This window comes from Papio anubis, chromosome 4 (assembly GCF_008728515.1).
Source record: "Papio anubis isolate 15944 chromosome 4, Panubis1.0, whole genome shotgun sequence".
NCBI classification, from domain to species: domain Eukaryota; kingdom Metazoa; phylum Chordata; class Mammalia; order Primates; family Cercopithecidae; genus Papio; species Papio anubis.
Genome location: NC_044979.1, coordinates 26,227,493 through 26,247,807, shown reverse-complemented (window position 1 = coordinate 26,247,807; position 20,315 = coordinate 26,227,493). Strand labels below are relative to the sequence as shown.

General features: G+C 47.6%; 1 protein-coding gene across 1 annotated transcript in view; it reads right to left on the bottom strand.

Annotated features, from left to right (window-relative positions):
• Window positions 1-20,315, bottom strand: part of PLXNA4 (plexin A4) — a 455,015-nt gene that overhangs the window by 179,132 nt on the left and 255,568 nt on the right. Inside the window, exon 4 of the mRNA XM_021936279.2 lies at window positions 2,378-2,509. Coding sequence (XP_021791971.1) covers window positions 2,378-2,509 — 132 coding nt within the window. The remainder of the gene's footprint in view (window positions 1-2,377; window positions 2,510-20,315) is intronic.

Sequence of the window (20,315 nt, the reverse complement as noted above, 5' to 3'; positions counted from 1 at the left end):
GACCATCTAGAATCTCAATACGAGCCCTTGCCTGACTGTAAGCACAGCCAGTGTCTGGAAACTCCTGTCACAGAGTCGTAAAAACAAGAGTCTCTGCATTTAACAAGCACTTACTCTGTGCCAGCCATGGTTCTAAGTTTATTATATGCATATCTCATTCAATTCTTGGAACAAAACTATCTGATATTATTGTCACCTTCACAGGACAGTAAAGAATGCTGAATCTTAAGGAGGTTAGGAACTTATCAGAGACTACATTTAGTAAATGAGATTTAAGATGCATGCTCAGTCATTCCAATGGCAACACCTGTGGACTTAATCATCGCACTGTTCCACAAATCTCCACCAAGAATCCACAAGTCCAGTGGAGACCACTGTCAGCCCAGGTGTTAGGGCTTTGAAATGGTCATTTGGGTGGCAGGCCAGTCTCCCCATCTGTGTGGAGCAGCCCTGGAATGGATGAATTCCCTGGCTCTATTCATTCCTGCCTTCCTTTCCAATGTGCCCATAATATGGAGCTCTCAGGGTGCCTCATTGCCAAGCCTAAATGGGTACTGACCACATTACTCATCTAAGGGGAAATAGCTGAGGACAAGGAGGTGAACAAGGATTCAGAAGGGCCCCTCCAGGGAAGGAGTAATGCTCAGAATCCTGACTCAGTTCTCAGAGGGGGCTGATAACTCATATTATCAGCTCATGCTTTTTTTTGAAATTTCTCTTTATTTTTTTAGAGACGAAGTCTTGCTATATTGCCCAGGCTGGCCTTGAACTCCTGGCCTTCCAGCAATCCTCCTGCCTTAGCCTCCCGAGCAGCTAGGATTATAGGTGCAAGACACTGCACCTGGCTCCATTTATATTTTCCATCTTTGAAAGTCCTCTTATGTTTTAAGTCCCAGGTTCAGAAATGCTGGCTTTCAGATCAGGCAAGAAATCCTGAATATTCAATGCCTTGTGAAGATCTTCTCCAGATGATTCATGCCACCAAAGAAAGCTGCTTCCCCTCAGCTCCTAGGGCCTCTGAGGTAGGCTGGGAGTGGGGAGTTTGGAAGCTGTTATAAGAGCAAGGAATGTAGACAAATGGGAAGCCTTGTGCCCAGCTGCAGGCTCCATCTTGGTAGTCTCTCCTCCCAGGAAAAAAGACTCCACTTTCTACCCCACCTTGGGAATGAGACCATTCCCAAGCCGTGGCAGCCTCAACCAGGGCACAATGGGTCCCAGTGTGGCTAAAGTTGGGAGAACGGGGAGTCCGACACCAAGAGAAGATGTCATCGAGCTCTTGGGGAGGGCAGAGCTCCTATGACTGCTAAGGCATAATGCACAAGCCCCGTGGGTGGCATAATGTGGAATTCATCTCCCCCACAATGCTGAGAGGGTCCAGGCAGAACAATCCAGACTCTGTTAGCAGGGTCCTCCAGAGAGTTCAGGCCACGCTGACGAGGATGAAAAAGAGGAGAGATCTGCCCCTCATGGCTGCTGCTGCCACTCAGAGCTAACGCATACATATTCATGGGCTGGAGGGACAGCTCCAGGGAATGACCCATCCTCCACAGAGGCCACAGGGCAGAGGTACGGTGGTGCTGCACCACACTTGGGGTGGGCTGTGTGTTGTGGGGTGGAGCACTCCAGGCAGTGAATTAGAGGACTGCAGGAAATACCCTTAAATACATGGATGTCCAAGGTGAAACCCCTTCCTTTGCCTGCTGCAGATATATGACTCCTGGCCTGAGCTCAAGGACTCCATAAAAACTTACTTCCTTCTCAGCTCAGTTTGAGAACCAAGCCCAGGTTTTCGACTTCCTACTCAGCATCAGTAAACCTGCACCATATCTGTTCTTCTCGGGTGGGCTCCGCGGCACTTGCTGGAGTTTCCACAAAGAGTTGTATGTACACACAAACGTTCAGGCCGTGCCCTACCTCATCATATCTCACCACACAGACTCTGTTTTCTGGGTCCTGACCATGGTGTTCCCTTAACTAGGCTCTTCTGGCAATAAATCCTTGCCTCCCACAGGCTTCTGGGGGCCAGGAAGGTGACTTTGGTATGAGATCACATTTTGTATAGGGAAATCTGGACCCACAATTTGGACATCTGTATGACGTTTCTTCAAAAGAAAGCAAATGTTGGCCCTGAACATATACACATGATTTTGAAGTTAGTGGATTTGTTCTAGAGTCTCCAATATTTTGATATTTTAAATGTTTCTTTCCTGTTTCAGAACACCAAGCCTCAGTCCCCAGGCAGCAAAACTGAAAAGATACACACTGCGCCAAATAAATCAAATCACCTCTCTGCAGCTGGCCTCCTAAGGTTTGTACTGAGCCACAGGCTAGTATTTAGCTGTAAGACAAACGTCTAGCAGAGCCCAAAGAGTCTTACCTGCCTCTCTGACATGATGTAGAGTTGCTCGTGGTCCTTGGAGAAGGCCATATCCCGGAGGACTGGGCCAGGATCCACCACCTGCACCGTCTCATACTGGAGAGCGTTGCCCCTGGGTCCATCCACCCGGATCTGTGGAGAAGAGGAGGAGAGTCAATGTGAGTTCAGATCCTGCACTGCCCACAGTCAAACTTCAGCCAGAGACCCTGTCAACAGCCGAGGGAGAGGGCATGAGTTCTGTCTCTACAGTGCTCACAGGCTAAAGCCAAGGAGTGGAGTGACATAAGCTCACCAAGGGCCTCAGGATGGGAGTGGCAGAGAGGGAAGCCGGGGACCAAGCTGGGCTTCACCAAGAATCCAGTCTTGATCTCCCTGGTTCCCTCTGCCTCAGGCTCAAGCATTTGATGCCTTTCTTGCTGGTCTTTGGAGAAAAAGATGAGGCTCTGAGGCTTGGAGGAACAACATGTTATTGAAGCTGCCTCAGATCAGAGTGTCACCCTGCATTGGAAAGGCAATATTATTTGCTGCATTTGTTAGCAGAAAAACATGTCAGTGTAAGGAAGGGAACTGCTACCCAGATGTCATTGCTGTACCTTGAAGGGGAACCAGGCAGGGGGCCAACCCCAAAGGTTTCACACTAAGGGTCTCTTTTTGGCATTGAAATAGTGGCTTATACTTATAATATTAGGTCCTGAAACCTTCTAGAGATTTTGTTCACATCCCCAGGGAAGGGGATGAGGGAATTACAGGAAAATGTGCTTCAGGCATGAGTCATCCACAACCTTCTGCAAACACTCAGCTGAGTAGATCTTCCCCAGCCATCCATAAGTCCTTCCTAGAAATGCTGGGACAGCTTAGAGACAATGGAAAGAAGACTTCTGCCCATATGCCCCATGAATGAGAACTAACCTAGAAAAGACATCAGCTTTACAACCCTACATGATGCTCGTCTGGCCTCTGGATGTTGGCCAAGGTCACTGGAACCATCCTGTGTTTGAGTGCATAGACCCAACATGACCACTGCACAGTGAGTGCTAATAACACCACTCCCATAAATCAGGAACAAATATTATTGAGAGTGTGGTTAGGCGAGAGCTAGGGGATCATCACACTTCCCCACCACACACAGGACTGTAAGATACACATAGTATAATTTTAGAGATTTCAACAATAAAGCTAAGGAAAAAGAATATACTCCAAATATTCCCATTAGGCACTCTTATTTTAAATTTTTAATGTGTAATTTTTAACCTCTCACAAGATCAAGGAGAATAAAAGAGGCATTCTGAGGAACTAAATTACAGAAAGAATACCACATTAATGACAACTGACCACACCAGGTCCCCCAGAAGGCTCCCCCCTTTCATTTCTCTTGAGTCCATGAACTCTAATATCAGGTTATTTTGTGGTTTATTTGCTTGATTTTAGGTTTGTTCTGGACTCTGATTTTTAAAATTTCCTTTTAAGCGTTATTTTAAGCTTCGTGGACATCAGGTACTGGGAGATGGTTTTGCACATAATTCTCTATTGGTGTAATCCTCTCAATCCCGTGGGTTTAATGTTCATTCATCACGGCTCACGTGCCCCTCCAGCATCCATTCCACCCTCTCCCACCTTTTGGGTGGGATTGAACCCACTCCCTGCTTCCCAGGTTGTCCATGATGAGCACAAACAAACCAGCTCGATCTTACTCTCTGCCACAGTGATTAAGAGAAAATAGGCTCAAGCCAATCAACGTGAATCAGAGCAAAGCAGGGACTCATGGTAGAGAGAAGAGACCGTATTTCCTAACTCTCAAAGGGATAAAATGAACTTGGAGCTCAAAGATCTGTGGGCAGCCCTCTCCTAACAAGGAAGGGAGCTGGAACCAGGGCAGGTCAAGCACAGAGACGGGAAAAAATTGGTCTTTGGTGACATTGCTGAGCCACTGAATCAAAGTAACCCCAAAGCCTGCCTGACATTGGGACTTTCTAGTTACTCCAGATATTTTCTTTATGTTAAAGTAATATAAAGGTTTTTTGTTTTTGTTTTTGTTTTTGTTTTTTTTGCAACATCCAAAGTCCTAACGGATGCACTAATAGATGAGAAAAATGATACCCAGGTACATTAAACAACTGGCCTGTGTGATAAAATCTGGGGAGAGAATTAGAATTCAGTTTGACTCTGGAAGTCCATGCTTTTCCTACCACCAGTTACATGAGAGTCCTTGCTTCCAGAGGGTTTCCTGTGTGTCTCCCAGTGGCAGCCACCTAAAGGCAGGGGGCTGAGGTCAGGGTCTGTCTCTAGTCTCTACAATTCCTGAGACTTTCTCTAGTCATTCTTGATTTTGGTGCTCAAACACTTGAGCTTGACAAATATTTATTCTAAAAAAGAATGAATATATAAATGTAGTTCAGATTCCTCTTTGTTAATTTCCCATTAAGCCCATGAAAACAACAGTTAAAGGAGTCATGGTTAGTGTTTAAAATGGAAAAGCCTCTGATTCCCAGAGCCCTCCTTCTTCTGTGCCCATCCCCAAGCCACCAGATGTCCACGCTGGCCAGGTCCTTTCCTAATCTGGATGAAACAGGAGTTTGTGCAAAACCAATTGGGATTACCACCCAAGTCTGACCGCGCAATGATGGCCTTGGCCCCTGGCCCAGCCAGGCTTCATCCCCAGCTGGGAGGTGCCCCTGGAGCAGAAGCAGAGAATGATACTGAATGCCCTGGCTGGTCTCCAGCCCCCTCAGGCCACCGTCGGCCAGAGCAGGGTCCCCGGGGGAGTGCTGGCGGAACTAAGCCTCATCCAGTGCCCCTTGGCCTGATCCCCAAATGAAATTACATTCAGTGCCTGAGCAGTCTCCTTTATCTTTCGACTCCAACTTCCCTGCTCCTGAGGATGAGGGGTTTGCTGGGTGTGGCTGGACATCAAAGGAAACCAGATGACGTGAGGGAGGGACAGAGGGGTGGACGAGGAAGCAGCAATTGGACAAGTTTCCATAGGCCTGGCCTTCTGCAAGGAGGCTGGATGCAGCTAAGACCCCACCCTCTGCACTCTGCCAGTGGGAAATATCTAATTGGAAAGGTTCCTTCTCTCTTTTCCCACCTCACCCTCCAATAACTTTTCAGAAAACCAAAGAAAAGCATTATTTATTCATCTGTTGAAAAAATTCACACAGGACATGGATAAAGGAATTTATGGTGGAATTTACTGAATGTTTGATGGGCAATCCAAAAATTTAGGTAGAATAGACCAGCTGCTGGCTCTTGGACCCTTAACACAGACAAATAGAACAAAAGCTGCTATTTATTGAGTGGCCACTATGGGTCTGGGACAATGGTAGGCATTTTACATATACTTATTTTCTTATTTAAATCTCAGAACTCAGTAAAGTAAGCATTAATATTGTCCCCATTTACAGGTGTGGCACAAAAAATGTTAAATAACTTGATTAAGGTCACACATCTGGCGGATGGCACAGGCTGCACCCATACCAGGGTCTGATTGATTCCAGTGGTTATGCTTCTATGAGTTCACACTCTACACCAAAGGCTCACACTGAACCCGGCACTACTGTTTACGTAAACCTGCATTCCTTCAAGATGTCAAAGGAGTTGGTTTTAAACAAGCATCACCCCAGGGGTGCTGGAGGAGCCATGTCTTTATCTACTGCAGTTTTTCTGGGAGAGAAACCTGCATATGAATGAAGATGCTATTGTAAATTTTCTAAATAATGATCCCTTATATTTTTGCTTTATACTTTGCAAAGCATTCTTAAATAACACTGTCTCAGCTGATGGTTGTAAAATTTTTATGATGTTGATTGCCAGAATAATCATTCTCATCTTCCTGATGAAGCAACTGAGATGGAGGCTGTTCTGTGACTTGCCCCAAGTTCGATGATAAACCAATGGCATATAAGACTAGAATCCAGGTCTCCTGATTCCTAGCTCAGTGCCTGTCTCTTAGCTATTTAGATTTTCCAGAAGCTTTTGACAAGGTTCCACATGAAAAGGTATTTAAAAATAATGAGTCTCCGTGGGACTTCGGGCAGTTTGGCCATGGAGGGAGAGAACTGACTCAGAGACAGGAAAAGACAGGTTTGTGCATGGAGAAGTAACTAGTGTTATGACTAATCTCATTTAATATTTTTTATAAATGGCCTGGAGGAGGCAGCAGGAAAATGTACAAATGATTGTAAACTCTTTGGGACAGCAAGAAGTCCGACAACAAAGGTGAACTACAAAAAAAATGGTCCACCCTCTGCAGGGCTGACAGTTGCCACGTGGGCAAATAGCCCTGGGACCATGAGTCTCCCAAGGAAGAGGTCATGCCTGCTGTACCCAGCGCAATCCCTGATACGTGGTTGGTGCTTACTAAGTAATTACTGAATAAATGTAAAACAACCACAGTCTCTAATATCTGAGCTGCTAGTTATAATCGAGGTAAGAGTCAGGATTGAGGAAGGGATCAAAGCCACCATTTACTACTCCCAATACTCAGGCAGCCAAAAGGCCAACAAAATGATAGGTAGCATTTAAGTAAGATTTCATAGAAAAACAGACTAGCAGAGCCAACATCTTAGTCAAGTTCACCTGAACATACGAGATCACATTCAATTCACCCTTCATAAGGTAGGAACACAATCCATATGCCTGCAACTCAAGAACAGCCTAGGAAAGACAACCCAAGCCAGAAAGAAATAGTTGAGATGAAAGGAGACACACTGACCAGTGGTCACAGTTCAGTCATCAATGCAGAGGCCACCCCAACACTTATAACATGACAGCTTGAACAAATTAGATTTTTTTGTTTGTTTGTTTTTGTTTTCAGACAAATTCTTGCTCTTGTTGCCTAGGCTGGAGTGCAATGGTACGATCTCAGCTCACTGTAACCTCTGCCTCCTGGGTTCCAGCAACTCTCCTGCCTCAGCCTCCTGAGTAGCTGGGATTACAGTCACCTACCCCCACGCCTGGCTAATTTTTGTATTTTTAGTAGAGACGGGGTTTCGCCATATTTGCCAGGCTGGTCTCAAACTCCTGACCTTGTAATCTGCCCACCTCAGCCTCCCAAAGTGCTGGGATTACAGACGTGAGCCAGCAGGCCCAGCCTAGATTTCTTATTTTACATAGTATATATACTTGTGGATCACCTATAATAATGAGAAAGGATGAAAACAGAAGTTTTTTTTTTTTTTTTTTTGGTAGAAAATGTAAAGAAACTGACCGGACACTGTGGCTCAAGCCTGTAATCCCAACACTTTGGGAGGCCAAGGTGGGCGGATCACGAAATCAAGAGATTGAGACCACCCGGGCCAATATGGTGAAACCTCGTCTCTACTAAAAACACAAAAATTAGCTGGGCGTGGTGGCGGGCACCTATAGTCCCAGCTACTCAGGAGGCTGAGGCAGGAAAATCACTTAAACCAGGGAGGTAGAGGTTGCAGTCAGCTGAGATGGCGCCACTGCACTCCAGCCTGGTGACAGAGCGAGACTCTGTCTCAAAAAAGAAAATGTAAAGAAAACAATCACGGGTCACAAAAGCACATTGGGTGTTTGGAAGATGTTAGCCTCTGAGGATGACACCAAGGAGGAAACCACACCCTGATCCTGTGTGTCCCTTGACAGAACGACACATCCCACACCCACCATGCGTCTGTTGAATGCCCATTGTTCCAGGGCCTCTCCTTCTGGAGAGGTGGTAAGTGCCAGCCCTGCCTTCCAGGAGGCCTGTCTCCTGGAGGGCTCAGATTTCACACAAATAATGCCCAGTGGCAAATGTTATGGCAGAGCGGTGTTCAAAGGCCTCTCTTTGTTCTTCTCAGGAGATCTGGCCAACTGGAGTTTAACCAGGGATGATGAGCCCAGCTCCAGGTGAGGCTAGTGGGCAGGCAGCGTCATGACCTAGAACTACCAATATGGTGCTGCCAGTGATGAGAGCTTGACTAATACAGCACATAACAGGTAACATGAGATTTACTCAAAGCCACCTTAGGGGACGAAATCTTTTACATTAGTAGGAAGACTGATCTGAAGTAGCAAAATTAGCAGGACTAATAGATTTCATAAAGACATAACATACTGACAGGAGGGTTAGAGTAAAAATTGGAAAAAGGGTGTCCAAGGGGAAGAATTTGATCATCTTTCTGCAGCATCATCTTGAGGAGAGAGAGACTAGAGCAGATCAGAGAACCACTGTGTCCTCTGTGGTAGGGAGGGGTGCCCCTGCAGGCCTTGCCTCAGCCCCAGTAGAATGTTCCAGAACAGCACTAGACAATGGAAGATAGTATAAGCCACAAATGTGGGTCACATATGTCATTCAGAATTTTCTAGTAGTGGCCAAATTTTAAAAAACAGGTAAAATTCCCAGCACTTTGGGAGGCCGAGGCGGGCGGATCACGAGGTCAGGAGATCGAGACCATCCTGGCTAACATGGTGAAACCCCTTCTCTACCAAAAATACAAAAAATTAGCCAGGCGTAGTGGCAGGTGCCTGTAGTCCCTGCTACTTGGGAGGCTGAGGCAGGAGAATGGTGTGAACCCGGAAGGCGGAGCTTGCAGTGAGCAGAGATTGTGCCACTGCACTCCAGCCTGGGCAACAGAGCAAGACTCTGTCTCAAAACAACAACAACAACAACAACAAAAAAACAGGTAAAATTAATTTTCATATGTTTAATCTGACCCAGTATAAACCAAATATGATCTTGTTAGCATGTCTACAAGTATTAAAATTATTAAAATTATTATTGAGATATTTTACCTGCTTTTCCTCATACTAACTAAACCTTTGCCTCCTGAGGTGCATGTTACACTTACAGCACAGCTCAGTTTGGAGCAGCCATGTTTCAGGTGCTTCCTATGTGGCCAGAGGCTACCATATTGGACAGCACAATTCTAGACTATTCTCTTCCCTGTGTTTTGATTCTGCATTCACCAAGTGACCTTGCTAATAATTTGGTTTGGTGACTATCCCCCTGGAGGCATGCTCCATTGAGATTTTGCAACCATCCCCAACCCCACCCGACCCTCCCTCTCCCCGTCCTCTGCTGCAATCCCTTTGTGTCTCCCAGGCACCTTTGAGCTACGGCACAGTGCAGTGTGCCCCACTGCCCTTACTTTCTGGGTATTCTTGGACCATATGCTCCAACAAGCTATATGGTCCCCATCAAGTCAGAATGCTGCTGCATGGGCCTCATTCTAATCCAGGCTCATTTGATGCACCCATGCCTTCTCTTCCCACACTCTGGGCACACCTCCTGTGCAGCAGGATCCCTGGTACCCCTGCTCGTGGGAGGGAACCAACCAGCCAGCCAGAATCATTGCTATGGGAGGGGATTCTTGGGGACTCTTACCCACACCAAGTAATACTGCCCTGGGAGAGAGTGGTGATGAGCGGGACACCCAGACGGTGGTGGGCATCTGGGACTGGGGGCAGCAACTGACTACCAATTGCATAGATGCATTTCAACATTAACAACCGGCGAGGCTACATGAGCACTTAAGGACTGAGCATCATCTCGCCTGTGCCACACAGAAACCTCCACTACAGCGTTCAATGTGCACTGCACTACTCCACAGTACATGCAGCTTACCAAGAACACACACACACACACCCTCTACTCTGGGTATCCAGGCATCCACATCCCCAGCCTGGGATCTTCCAAGGCAGCCAGACCCTTTCCTCCAGCCCCGCTGGCCCCCTGCCGATCCATCAGCAGGCACTGCCACCTATCTCCATCCCTGGCACGGTGAGTCTCTGCACTGCCAGACAGACTGCTATTGAAACATCAGCAGCATGGCCTACGCAAAGGTCAGCCATCCAGGGAGCTCCTGGCAGCTGCTTGTTTGTTTACTGGAACATTATCTGGGCCGGGCTGTTTATTTACATCCATTGAAGGATTGAACAATAAATATAGTCTCCCAGTAGCAGGCAGGCAGATGCTTGCACTAGAGCGTTCTGGCTGCCGTCTTGCTTGGACTAATCTCCCTAATGAGCAAACAGTGCTATTCATCTCTAAAGATGCACACCACCTCTGCACTCTCCCTTTCTTCTATCCCTTCACACCCTCCCCAAACTTCCTAGTGGAGGTCTACACCTTTGAGATTTGGGAGCTGGACCCAGGTATAAGAATGCAAGGGTGGGGTCTTATCCAGCAAGCAGGGAAATAGAGCTGGAACTGTAGATGGAGAGGGGAACAGAGCAAACCTGGAGGCACATGTCCCAGGGCCAATCTTAATTCCCCACCTAGACCCTCAAACCTCCAACACAGAGGCACGTGGCAAACCAGCTGGTGGTCAGGATGGAAGGAGGTCACGCCTTGCTCACAGGGCCAGAGGTGGAGGGCTTACGGAGAGGCGCCCCATATTCCAGCCATGCCAGAGCCAGAGTTAGGCCTTGAACTGCCCAGAATTGGAAGGAGATCCCTTGCAACAAAATGCAAACCAGTCAGTTTGCACAAGGGAGACCTCATCAGGGCAGGAAGGGATAGGTGAGGAGCCGAAGGAGGGAAGAAAGGGGGCCAGGTTTGGCTCCTCTCAGAAGCCTTGAGCACATGACTTCAGCTCTCCTAGCTGTCCTGGGTCTCTCTCCTGGCTCTGACCTGGCTCCCAAGGAGGCAAAAATAGCAACAAAGATCCTTGGCAAGCAATAAGTGACCAGGATCCGTATCTCTGGCACACAACAGCGGTATGATGTCTCTCAGGAGGGAGCAAACTGTGAGCCATTTGGATCATAGATATGCAGTCTACTCAGTTGCACCCACAGGTTCTAAATGATGTAGCCCTTGTCACTGTCACTCAGCACCTGAAAGGAAGAATTAGCACAACAAAGAGTGCCAGAATCAGGCACAGGGTAGGTACTCATTGTTGAATGAATGAATGAATGGCCTGAGAAGCTGATTCTGGGTCTGAGTTGCCACAGCTGGAACCAGGAGACACACATGCACACTCACAGACATGTGCGCACACACATGTATACACATGTACACCCTCTGGCTCTGAAGATGGGGCCACATCTCAGCTCAAACACACTCTCTAGAACCTTCCCTTTCTAATTCTGTGAAAAGGGAGAGAGGGCAGGTGATATAACTGTGTCTGGGACAAAGAGCAGCTGGGAAGGTTGCAGCAGGCTGGCAGGAAGATAGACGAGAATATGGGCATGAGGTCTGAGTATGTTGGCAACTGGCTGGTTGTGGGTTAAACGTCTTCAGAAAGGGGCCCTTCCTTGTGGAAGAGCTGCCTAGTTTGCATGCTGGTGGACTGGAGGACTTCTCAGTTCCCATCAGACCCTGATGGGCTGCAAGTCCATCTCCTCACCAGAGGAGCTCCCTCACACCCCAGGCCCTCACTGCCAATATCCCTACAACCCCACAGCAAGGGCATCTGAGAATAAGACTGCAGTCATAGAAGCACCTCGCATCTTCCCCAGGGCTTTTGCTTTTTAAAATTATTCCCTTCTGCTTCTCCCCTGGATTTCCAATCCCCTCTCCCCATTCTGCTTTTGCTTTTTTTCATAGCACTTGTTCCCTTCTGACATACTGCATCCTGCATTTATTATGATGGTTATTGTTTACGCCCTTGCTAGACCATACACACCACGGGAGCAGAAATCTTTATCAAGGGATGTATCTCAGACCCTTGAACCGTGCCACAGAGTAGGTGCTCAATAACCATTTGTTGAATAAATGCATGAATGAAAACACTCAAAGTAATCATCTTCGTGTTTCTTCAGCCTCATGGTGTAGATTTCCCCTATTTTACAGTGAGGGAACCAGTTAGGGGCTTTCCCTCACTGTAACTGGGAGATTCTACAGCAAAAGTGAAGCAGAAACTGCCCAGCCAGGCCCACGTGGCCGGTAGGTGCCCTGTTTCACCAGCAGGGTGGACTGTTTGACGCCACATCTGTGCCTTCCTGCCTTTAGTCTCAGGGCTTGGAAGGTGGGTGTAAACCCTGCTTCTGTGTTCATGCTGCTTAAGCTGCCCCAGAATAGCTCCATGAGGCACTTTGTTTTGATTTCCTGATTCCAGCCAGGAGAAAGAGGATGCAAAGGGAACTGCAAGAGTGTAAACAGTAATTAATTAGACAGGCAGCGTGTGTGCACGAATCCCGTGCCGTGTTACCAAACACTGCCGGGACAATCGGTCCCTTTGGGTCTCCCATTACACACATTCTCAGAGCCAAATAATGATTTCTATGCTGCCATTAGGAACGTCTTGCCCTGCGATGTCCAAACCAAAAAGAAACCAGGGATAATGGCCTCCTAACCTTCCCCACCTGTTTGAGTGGTGACACAAAGAACAAGCTATGACTCCAGAAGAGAAAGATGCTGAAGAAATAAAAAGGGAAATCAATAGGACTGATATAAAGAACACACCAGGAAAAGGTTCAAACCAGCATATTTCACATGTGGAATATTTTGAAACAGCTTCATTGATTGCACTGCTCCCAGAGACACCAGAGAACACTGTGTGCTAAAGTTACAGGTTTGAAACCTTGGTAGGTCAGCCACCCCGTGACCCCAGAGCCACCACTTCTTTGGATAGCCTGCACCCTAAAATCTTGGTTGGCCATTTCCCGTGTGCCTCTGGTTAGAAAGGAGCCTGGGCAACTCCCACCCCTAGGAAAACAAGTTTCCATGAATAGATAGTTATTCACCACCTGCCATGTACCCCACACCATGCCATGCACTTTACACGCATCAGCTCCTTCTGATGGACCATGGCAGATGGACCATGCTCATCTATGTTGCAAAAGACCAGAGTACCTGAGCTGGGGTGCACCTGCAGCACAGGAGTGGTGCAAACAGCGTGACTCCCAACTCTGACACTTAGGAACTGTGCAGCCTCAGGCAATCTACTAAAGTTTCCTATCACTTTCCTCATATGAAAAACAGAAATAATAACAATACCTCATTGTTACCATTATTGGGCAAGTGTGATAATGTCTCAAGCATGGATAATACTTAGCAGAGTGAGGGGGCTTTGATAAATATTAGCAATGATTAACGTGCAATGATTATTATTCAAATGAAGGGATCTCTATGATTTTCATCCAAGCTCACAGAGAGCATGACCCTGATATAAAGAGGTTAGAAGGTTTCTATATGTGCAGTAGATAAAGAGGCTGGAAGATGTGACCTGCAGACTGGACTCCCAACATCTGACAAGTTCACCTAAGGGCAGGAGAGACAGAAAAGGACCCACAGCTTAGCTCTGGGCTGTCTGAAGTCAATAGAGGGCAAGGAACCAGGACTAAAGAGTCTGTGCTCTTTAGGATGAATTGTACAGATTGACATTCCACCATCGTGGACCCAGAGACCTTCTCATGGCTGCCCTGAAGCTACAGGAATTGTCCAGGAAACGCTGAGTCTGCTTTAACTCAGGAGAGACTCAGACAGCCAACGACTTCATGGAGGAAGAGGAAAGCAGCTTCATGCCTATGGTCTGACCAAGCTCAGGAGGGGGAGTGGAGAACCACAGCCTGGCCTTGCTGAGAGATGCGGCATCTCTGAGGACCCAGGGAAGATGCAGGGCAGAGGAAGGGCTGGAAAGATGCTGGGGAGAAGCAGGGCCAGTCTCCAAAAGCAGAGTCAGTGGCCCTGCATGGTATCAGGCACAGAGAGGGAGGCCAGAACCAGGACCACCAGCTCCTCATCCACACGCCTCTATTGCCTCATCCTACAGCTTGGACGAGCCATATTCACCTTGGCCCCTCCACATGCAGAGGTTCCCTCCTCTCCTCTCTGGCCACACACCTGTTGCAATGACAAAGGGGTTGATTCCTAAGACAATGAGGACTAGGAACAGGTGCACAAGGATGTTGGGGCTGGCACAATCCATGTTCCTCTCCTGCTGGAAATCTGGCCTCCTCCGGAGTGGGATCCAGCAGGTGCTTCGTGCAGCTACAACAGAACCAGGAGAAAACCCCTGTCCAGCTGGAGGCCCAAAGAAAACAGAAGTAGAGAGAAGCCAGGGAATCCAGGGGCTCCTGTGTGAGCTGCTACGGCACCTCCAGGAGTCGTCCAGGTCCTAACTCAGAGGAAGGGCGCTACTAGCACAGAGCTCGGCACAGAGCAGAGACTCAATAAGTCAACCACGCTAGCAAACGGGGCCTTCATTGCAGCCTCAGATGCAGCTTCACCTCCCTCTCCCTTCACATCCCAGATTTACCAGCTGTCACCATCACCCCAGAGCAGCTCCCCTATAAGCTAAGGCCTCCTCTTGGCTCTTTCCCAATTTCAGGAACATGCCTCATCTTCCTCCTCATCAGGTCAACAACTGCTGGACACTGACCACCCAGGGCATGGTGGGCGCAGTCCCCAGTCATCCCTCTTGCCCTTCTTTGCAGAGCTAGATACTTTTCTGTTTCCCCCAGGACTCAGTTCAGTTCTCTACCTACAGTCCTGTTCATACCATTTCGTCCCCTCTTCCCTTTCCTTCCACTGACTCTCTGCTTCCTTTCAGCCAGGCCATGCCCATCAGTCCCTCTGGACCTGCCCCTGGTCACTCCTCTGAGGGCTTTTTCCGTAACACCTGCCCACTCCGATCGCCCTCTCACCTCATGTGCAGCCTCGGTTCTGGGTGCAGGCACTTAGGGTGTGGAAGTCTATTCCTAACATTCCTTTCACGTTTTGAGCATGTTTTGTTTCAGCCATGAGTGTGTCAACATCTTGAGGGCAGGTCAGTGTTATAGAGCTTAAGCCTGGGACTGTGCAGGCAACCAAGCTCCCCTGATTCTGTCTATTATGGATGTTGCAACCTCAGGCAGGACTTTTCAGACCTCAGCTGAAATACGGGTCTCAGAATTCAGAGCTTAGAGCTGCCATGAGGATCTCATCAGGTGAATTCCGAAATGCTCTCAGTGCAGCACCTGATACATGCTCTCAACATATGGACGTGCCTGTGAGTTGTGGCTAGTTAATATGTTGCTGTGCCCAGTAAGCCAATATGAAGATGAAGAGGAGATAATGTGATGGTGATGATGGTGCAGCAGAGCACAGCTTCCCCTAGCAAGGCTCTCTGGTAGCTCTGGGAACACCAGTTGCTTAATAGATGTTTAGCAAATTAACAAATGAACACACGAGTCCCATTAACATTGGAAAGAGATCAGAAGGGTCCCAGCAACCTCAGAGACTATCTTCCAAACTTGCATTTCTTTGATGTTCTGTCCTTATAGGACCACCAAGCCTCTTTCTAGCACTAAGGGCATCTGCAGCAGCCAGCCCTATATGGCCCCCATCATCACGCTGTCTGCAGGAAGCCCCATGGGTCTGTTGCTCAGGCCCCAAGCACTGTTCTGCAATTTCCTTGACAAATAACCCAGGGAGCGTCAGACAAGTGCATATTACCTCAACATCTGCTCTCCCTTCTGGGCTCTGCTCTAGGTTCTTCGCCTGCAGCCTCATCAAGCTATTGGGGCACCAGCCCTTTCAAGGGACACTGAGGCTGCCATCCAAGGACAGCCATGTGTGTGAGAGAGGCTAAGAACAGCCCATGTTCACCTATTACAAGGGGCAGAGGTACAGCTTCCTAGAAGGCAGAGGACACAACTTCAACAAGGCTGGGGCATCTCCCTCCATCCACTCCTCGTCCCCTTGGGAAGCACACGCTGGTCAGAGTGGTGCTGCCTGGCTTCTGGCCGAAATGATGGAGTTTCATTTTGCAATGTCAGTGCATTTGCAAAGCCCTAGAACAGGAGGGGATTCCAGATTTGCTCAGTAGGGATCTATACCAGGATTTCAAAGTAGCCCCAGTTCCTGGGCTATCTAGGATAATTATGTGTGTGTGTGTGTATGTGTGTGTGTGTGTGTCCTAAATGAGGGTCGGAAGGAAGTGAGGGATGCATGTGACATTACCCAAGATCCAGCTCAGGGAAAACTGAGAGTCTCAGAACTCTCCCCAGAGTCTCCCGGTATGATTTGGTGCCTCCCGTGGGCTCCAGCGGCACTTCCTGCACACCTCGCTCATGGCACTTACACGCATTGCTACACTAGGTCATGAGCGCTCACTGTCTTCCTCACTCCCTAGGAGCTTCTTGAGTGCAGGGGCTACATATTATTCATCTTACCCAAGCTCACTAGCCAATAAGTGGAGCCCCACACTGAAGTTTACATTTTCTGGCTTCAAACCTGTACTCAGCAGCAATTCTTCTAAGAGTAGGCATTGTAATGTTCAGTGTCACCAGCAAAAAAAAAAATTACTAGAGCTTCTTTGAAGAGTGGGCCTCACTGAGGGCTATCTCACAGATCACCACCCCTTACTGAATCCTTCCCCTCCCCATCCCACACATCTCTCCAGCACAGATACTGCCCACATCTTACTCTTTAAAAACAGCAGCTACTCTGGGAAAGAAACACTTGGAACTATCACAAATGAGGACCCAGGAATTCGTGAGGCCTGGGGTGAGGCATGTGAATAGTTTACAGTCAGAAAATCTGTTCCCAGAGACTGTGGGGACAGCCTTTCCCGGGCTTAGAATGCCGGAGCTGAGAAGGGCATCCCTGTCTGGGGATGACATCACCAGACAGAGCTGGAATGCACAGATGCAGAAAGCTGGGGGCCCTGGGGCCAGGAGAGAGCTTGGCTGGGAGATCACAAAGGGGCTTTTGACCACCCTCATCCCAGGAAAAACCACAGAGCCCCGGCTTGAAGCCACCCCTGCCCTCAGTTGAGGGGCCTAAAGACATCCTCCTCCAATCAGACGGGTGACCTTTGATCCCAGTGAGGGAGGCACCAGAGCCAAAGTGCCTTGAAGGAAAAATAAAAAATAATAAGTGCCTGTATGAGCTACTCCTTCCGCCAGAAGCCTGTGGAGTTAGTTGCAGAGAAATCCATTTTAAAATAAGATATTGGAAAACCATTCTCTCCATCACTGGCCACAGTTATACAATTATTTATGTAGCATCATCAAGGCCCATGTGTTTCACAGCAATTAAACTATTGATCTCCCAGCTCCGAGGCGCTGAGCAAAAACCTACAGCCACTGGTTCTGGTCCTCTGGGAGTTGCCTCTGCCCATGTTTCAGATGTGAAAACTGAGTCCAGTGGGGAAGTCACCAAGAACAAGAGGCAGGGGATGGTATATTAATATTAATGATCAACATGCTAATATAACATGCTAATGGTATATTGACATACAATAGTAATATATCCATTTATCCATTTGGCCAGCACTGTCAAAGTGTTAGTTTTTACGTTTGCCCAATAAATTAACAATGTAGTGATTAAAAGCATGGGTTCCAGAGGCCATTAACAAGGGCTCCTACCCAGCTCTGCCAGGACCTAGCTACATGACCTTTGGGAAATGAGTCAATTTCTCTAACCCCTGGTTTCATTTGGAAAATGCAGATAATAACAGTACCTATCACAATCAGCTGACGTGAAGATTTAATGAGTTAGTAAATGAAAAGCATTTAGCATACTGCTCAGCACATAATCAGAGCTAAACTACAGTTAGCACTTATTAACATGGGAGGTCCATGGCTACTCACTGACCATGACACACCTCTGGCAACTCATGTTGCACAGCTGTGTCATTGGCAAAAGAGAGAGGAAAGGCTTACTCTCCTGTGAATCTCTGCACTGAGATTTGAGGGGCACTGCATTCTTTTTTGATGGTCTTGAGACAGGAGCTGGGCCTGGACCTCTGTCTGAAGCTGCCATCTGGATGCACATGGGGGTGGTCCTGAGCTCCAACCTCCCTCTCTGCCTACCTCACTGTACCTATGTCCCCCCATCACTTTTCCTCAAGCCTAGAGTCAATATTAAGCTAGTAACGGTTACACAAAGCCTTCTTTATGAAATGCATTTAAAGTAATATTATTTAATGTGTTTCAAGGACATGTTAAGGGATAAAATGTATTGGATGGTGGGAGTCTGAGACTGGTTTGGAAATAATTCTCCTTCCTGAACCTTTTTGCTATAGGAAGTTGCATGTGCCTGGAACATACTCCCTTATATTGCATGGTGTGGACAGGGAGAGACTAGAAGTAGGGTGGCAGTAAAGGATTGTGACACTTATCTTGGTCTAGCCAAAAGGCAGTTGGAATAGAGGGTAAGGATAGAGGGAGAAAGAGATGGGGCTTGAAGAATGAGGGACAACTCTGCATTTCACACCTGGGTGGCCCAGGAAATGGCGGGCCCAAGGAGCAAGTTGAAGGGAATGCCGTGTAGGTGGAAAGAAGTGCGGGTCTGAGCTCTGTTGAATGTCACTGGTGGGAGTGTGGCCGATGGGCCGTCTGATTGTTTTTGGACATTCAGGACTGGTGCTTTGGCAGAAAGTCATTGCTTAGGACAATTGAGTCACTGTCATTTTAGAGGTGGATTGTGAAATCATGATATCAAATCATTTCCCAGAGCCAGAATTTAGATGACCACCATGGCAGGCTGGCCCTCCTACCCTGTCTCTGAGGGTCACGTCAGACACATTCCATAGATTACAGAATACAGATTGGAAAAGTGCCAGGGAAAGGGAAGAACACAAATTACTTTTTCCTACTTGCCTTCACGTTGCCCCCAGACACTACAGAGGGCTCACTCAGTTGAGAAATAGAATGTTCTCCCACTTCCCGTCCCAGCAGCTGCAGGCTCCACGCACGACCCAACATAAACTGACAAATGAATAGGCAGTCATTTTGAGGAGCACAGGAAAGACACACCGATTTAATTACCTTCTCTCCACTATCACCAGGATCCTTCAATTTTAGTATCTGAGGAACTTTTCTTTGGGTTAAACAGTTTCACGGAACCAAACAAAAGTCTCATTTTGCACCAAAATTCTCACAATTTTTGCTTAGGGCTGGTTCAGGAACTTCTTTCCAAAGTCTATGTCAACTTAAAAATCCAGAAATATCTACCATTATTTTAAAAATAGCAGGGTTTATTTCCCACGCTGACCTAAGACTTAAAGCAAAATGAAGCACTCTTAAGGGTTGAGTGTGTGGTGTGGCCCCTTCTCCCCACAGACCTTGGGTCAGAGCGTTTAGTTGGCCTCATGCCAATGTCTACCACCAGGGGTCGCTGGTTCCCTTCTGCTTCTTGGGGCCTTCCATGGTTCACCCCTATCAGAGTCTGGAAAGGGAGGCCACGGGAAGTAGGAAAGGGAGGAAGGGAGGAAGGAAAGGGTGGGAGAGCTGAGGGTTGGAGAATATCAAGAAAAACCTGAGATTTTACAGGTTGTTACTCTGGGGTTCCAAAAGAGGTCCTCACGGAGGTTCCACATCACCAGACCCTGTGTCCCGTATCAGAACTGCCCTAGGTCTGCATGCTGGAGTTCACTAACTGGACTTCCAGCCACTTTACTTGCCATCCTCAAGGTGACCAGGAAAAAGCATGATGGAAAGACTTCTTTGTTCCTCCTCAGCCCAGCAGGGCTCTGATCATGCCAGTTTGTTGTGTTGCAAGACAAAAAAGAAGCCAGCAACAAAATTGTCTTGCGTCACTTAACTTCCTCTCAGATTTCTAAGCAGGTAATTATTTCCTCTCCTCCAATGGACTACAAGCACTTTGGAGGGTTTTTATCACAGACACTCCATAAATAAAAGTGTCAGATTATTAAGGATAATCTTATCCACCCTCCTAACCAAGTTATCCAATGGAATACTGTGCTCTTCCTCTGTGACACTTTCTTCCTTGACTTTTCCATTTGGCACCTAAGTGAGCCAGGGGGAGGATCTGTGAGCAAGGGAGACATTTCTGCTACTGGGGCCTGGGAAACAGGACCAGAGGGGCTTTCACACCGGTCTGCTCTGTGTGACCTGAACATGAGTTGAGCACCTACTTTGTAAAATCCCACCCAGAAATGCAGAAGTTTCAAATTAAATTTGGCTGGTTTCAACCCTCAAAGACTTCTTGTCCAAAACAAGATTCATAATACAATTTACAAGGCAGCTTCACATTGACTTTCTAAATTTAATTCACACTGCACATAGTAGGGACACAATTAACTTTATTGAATTAATAAAC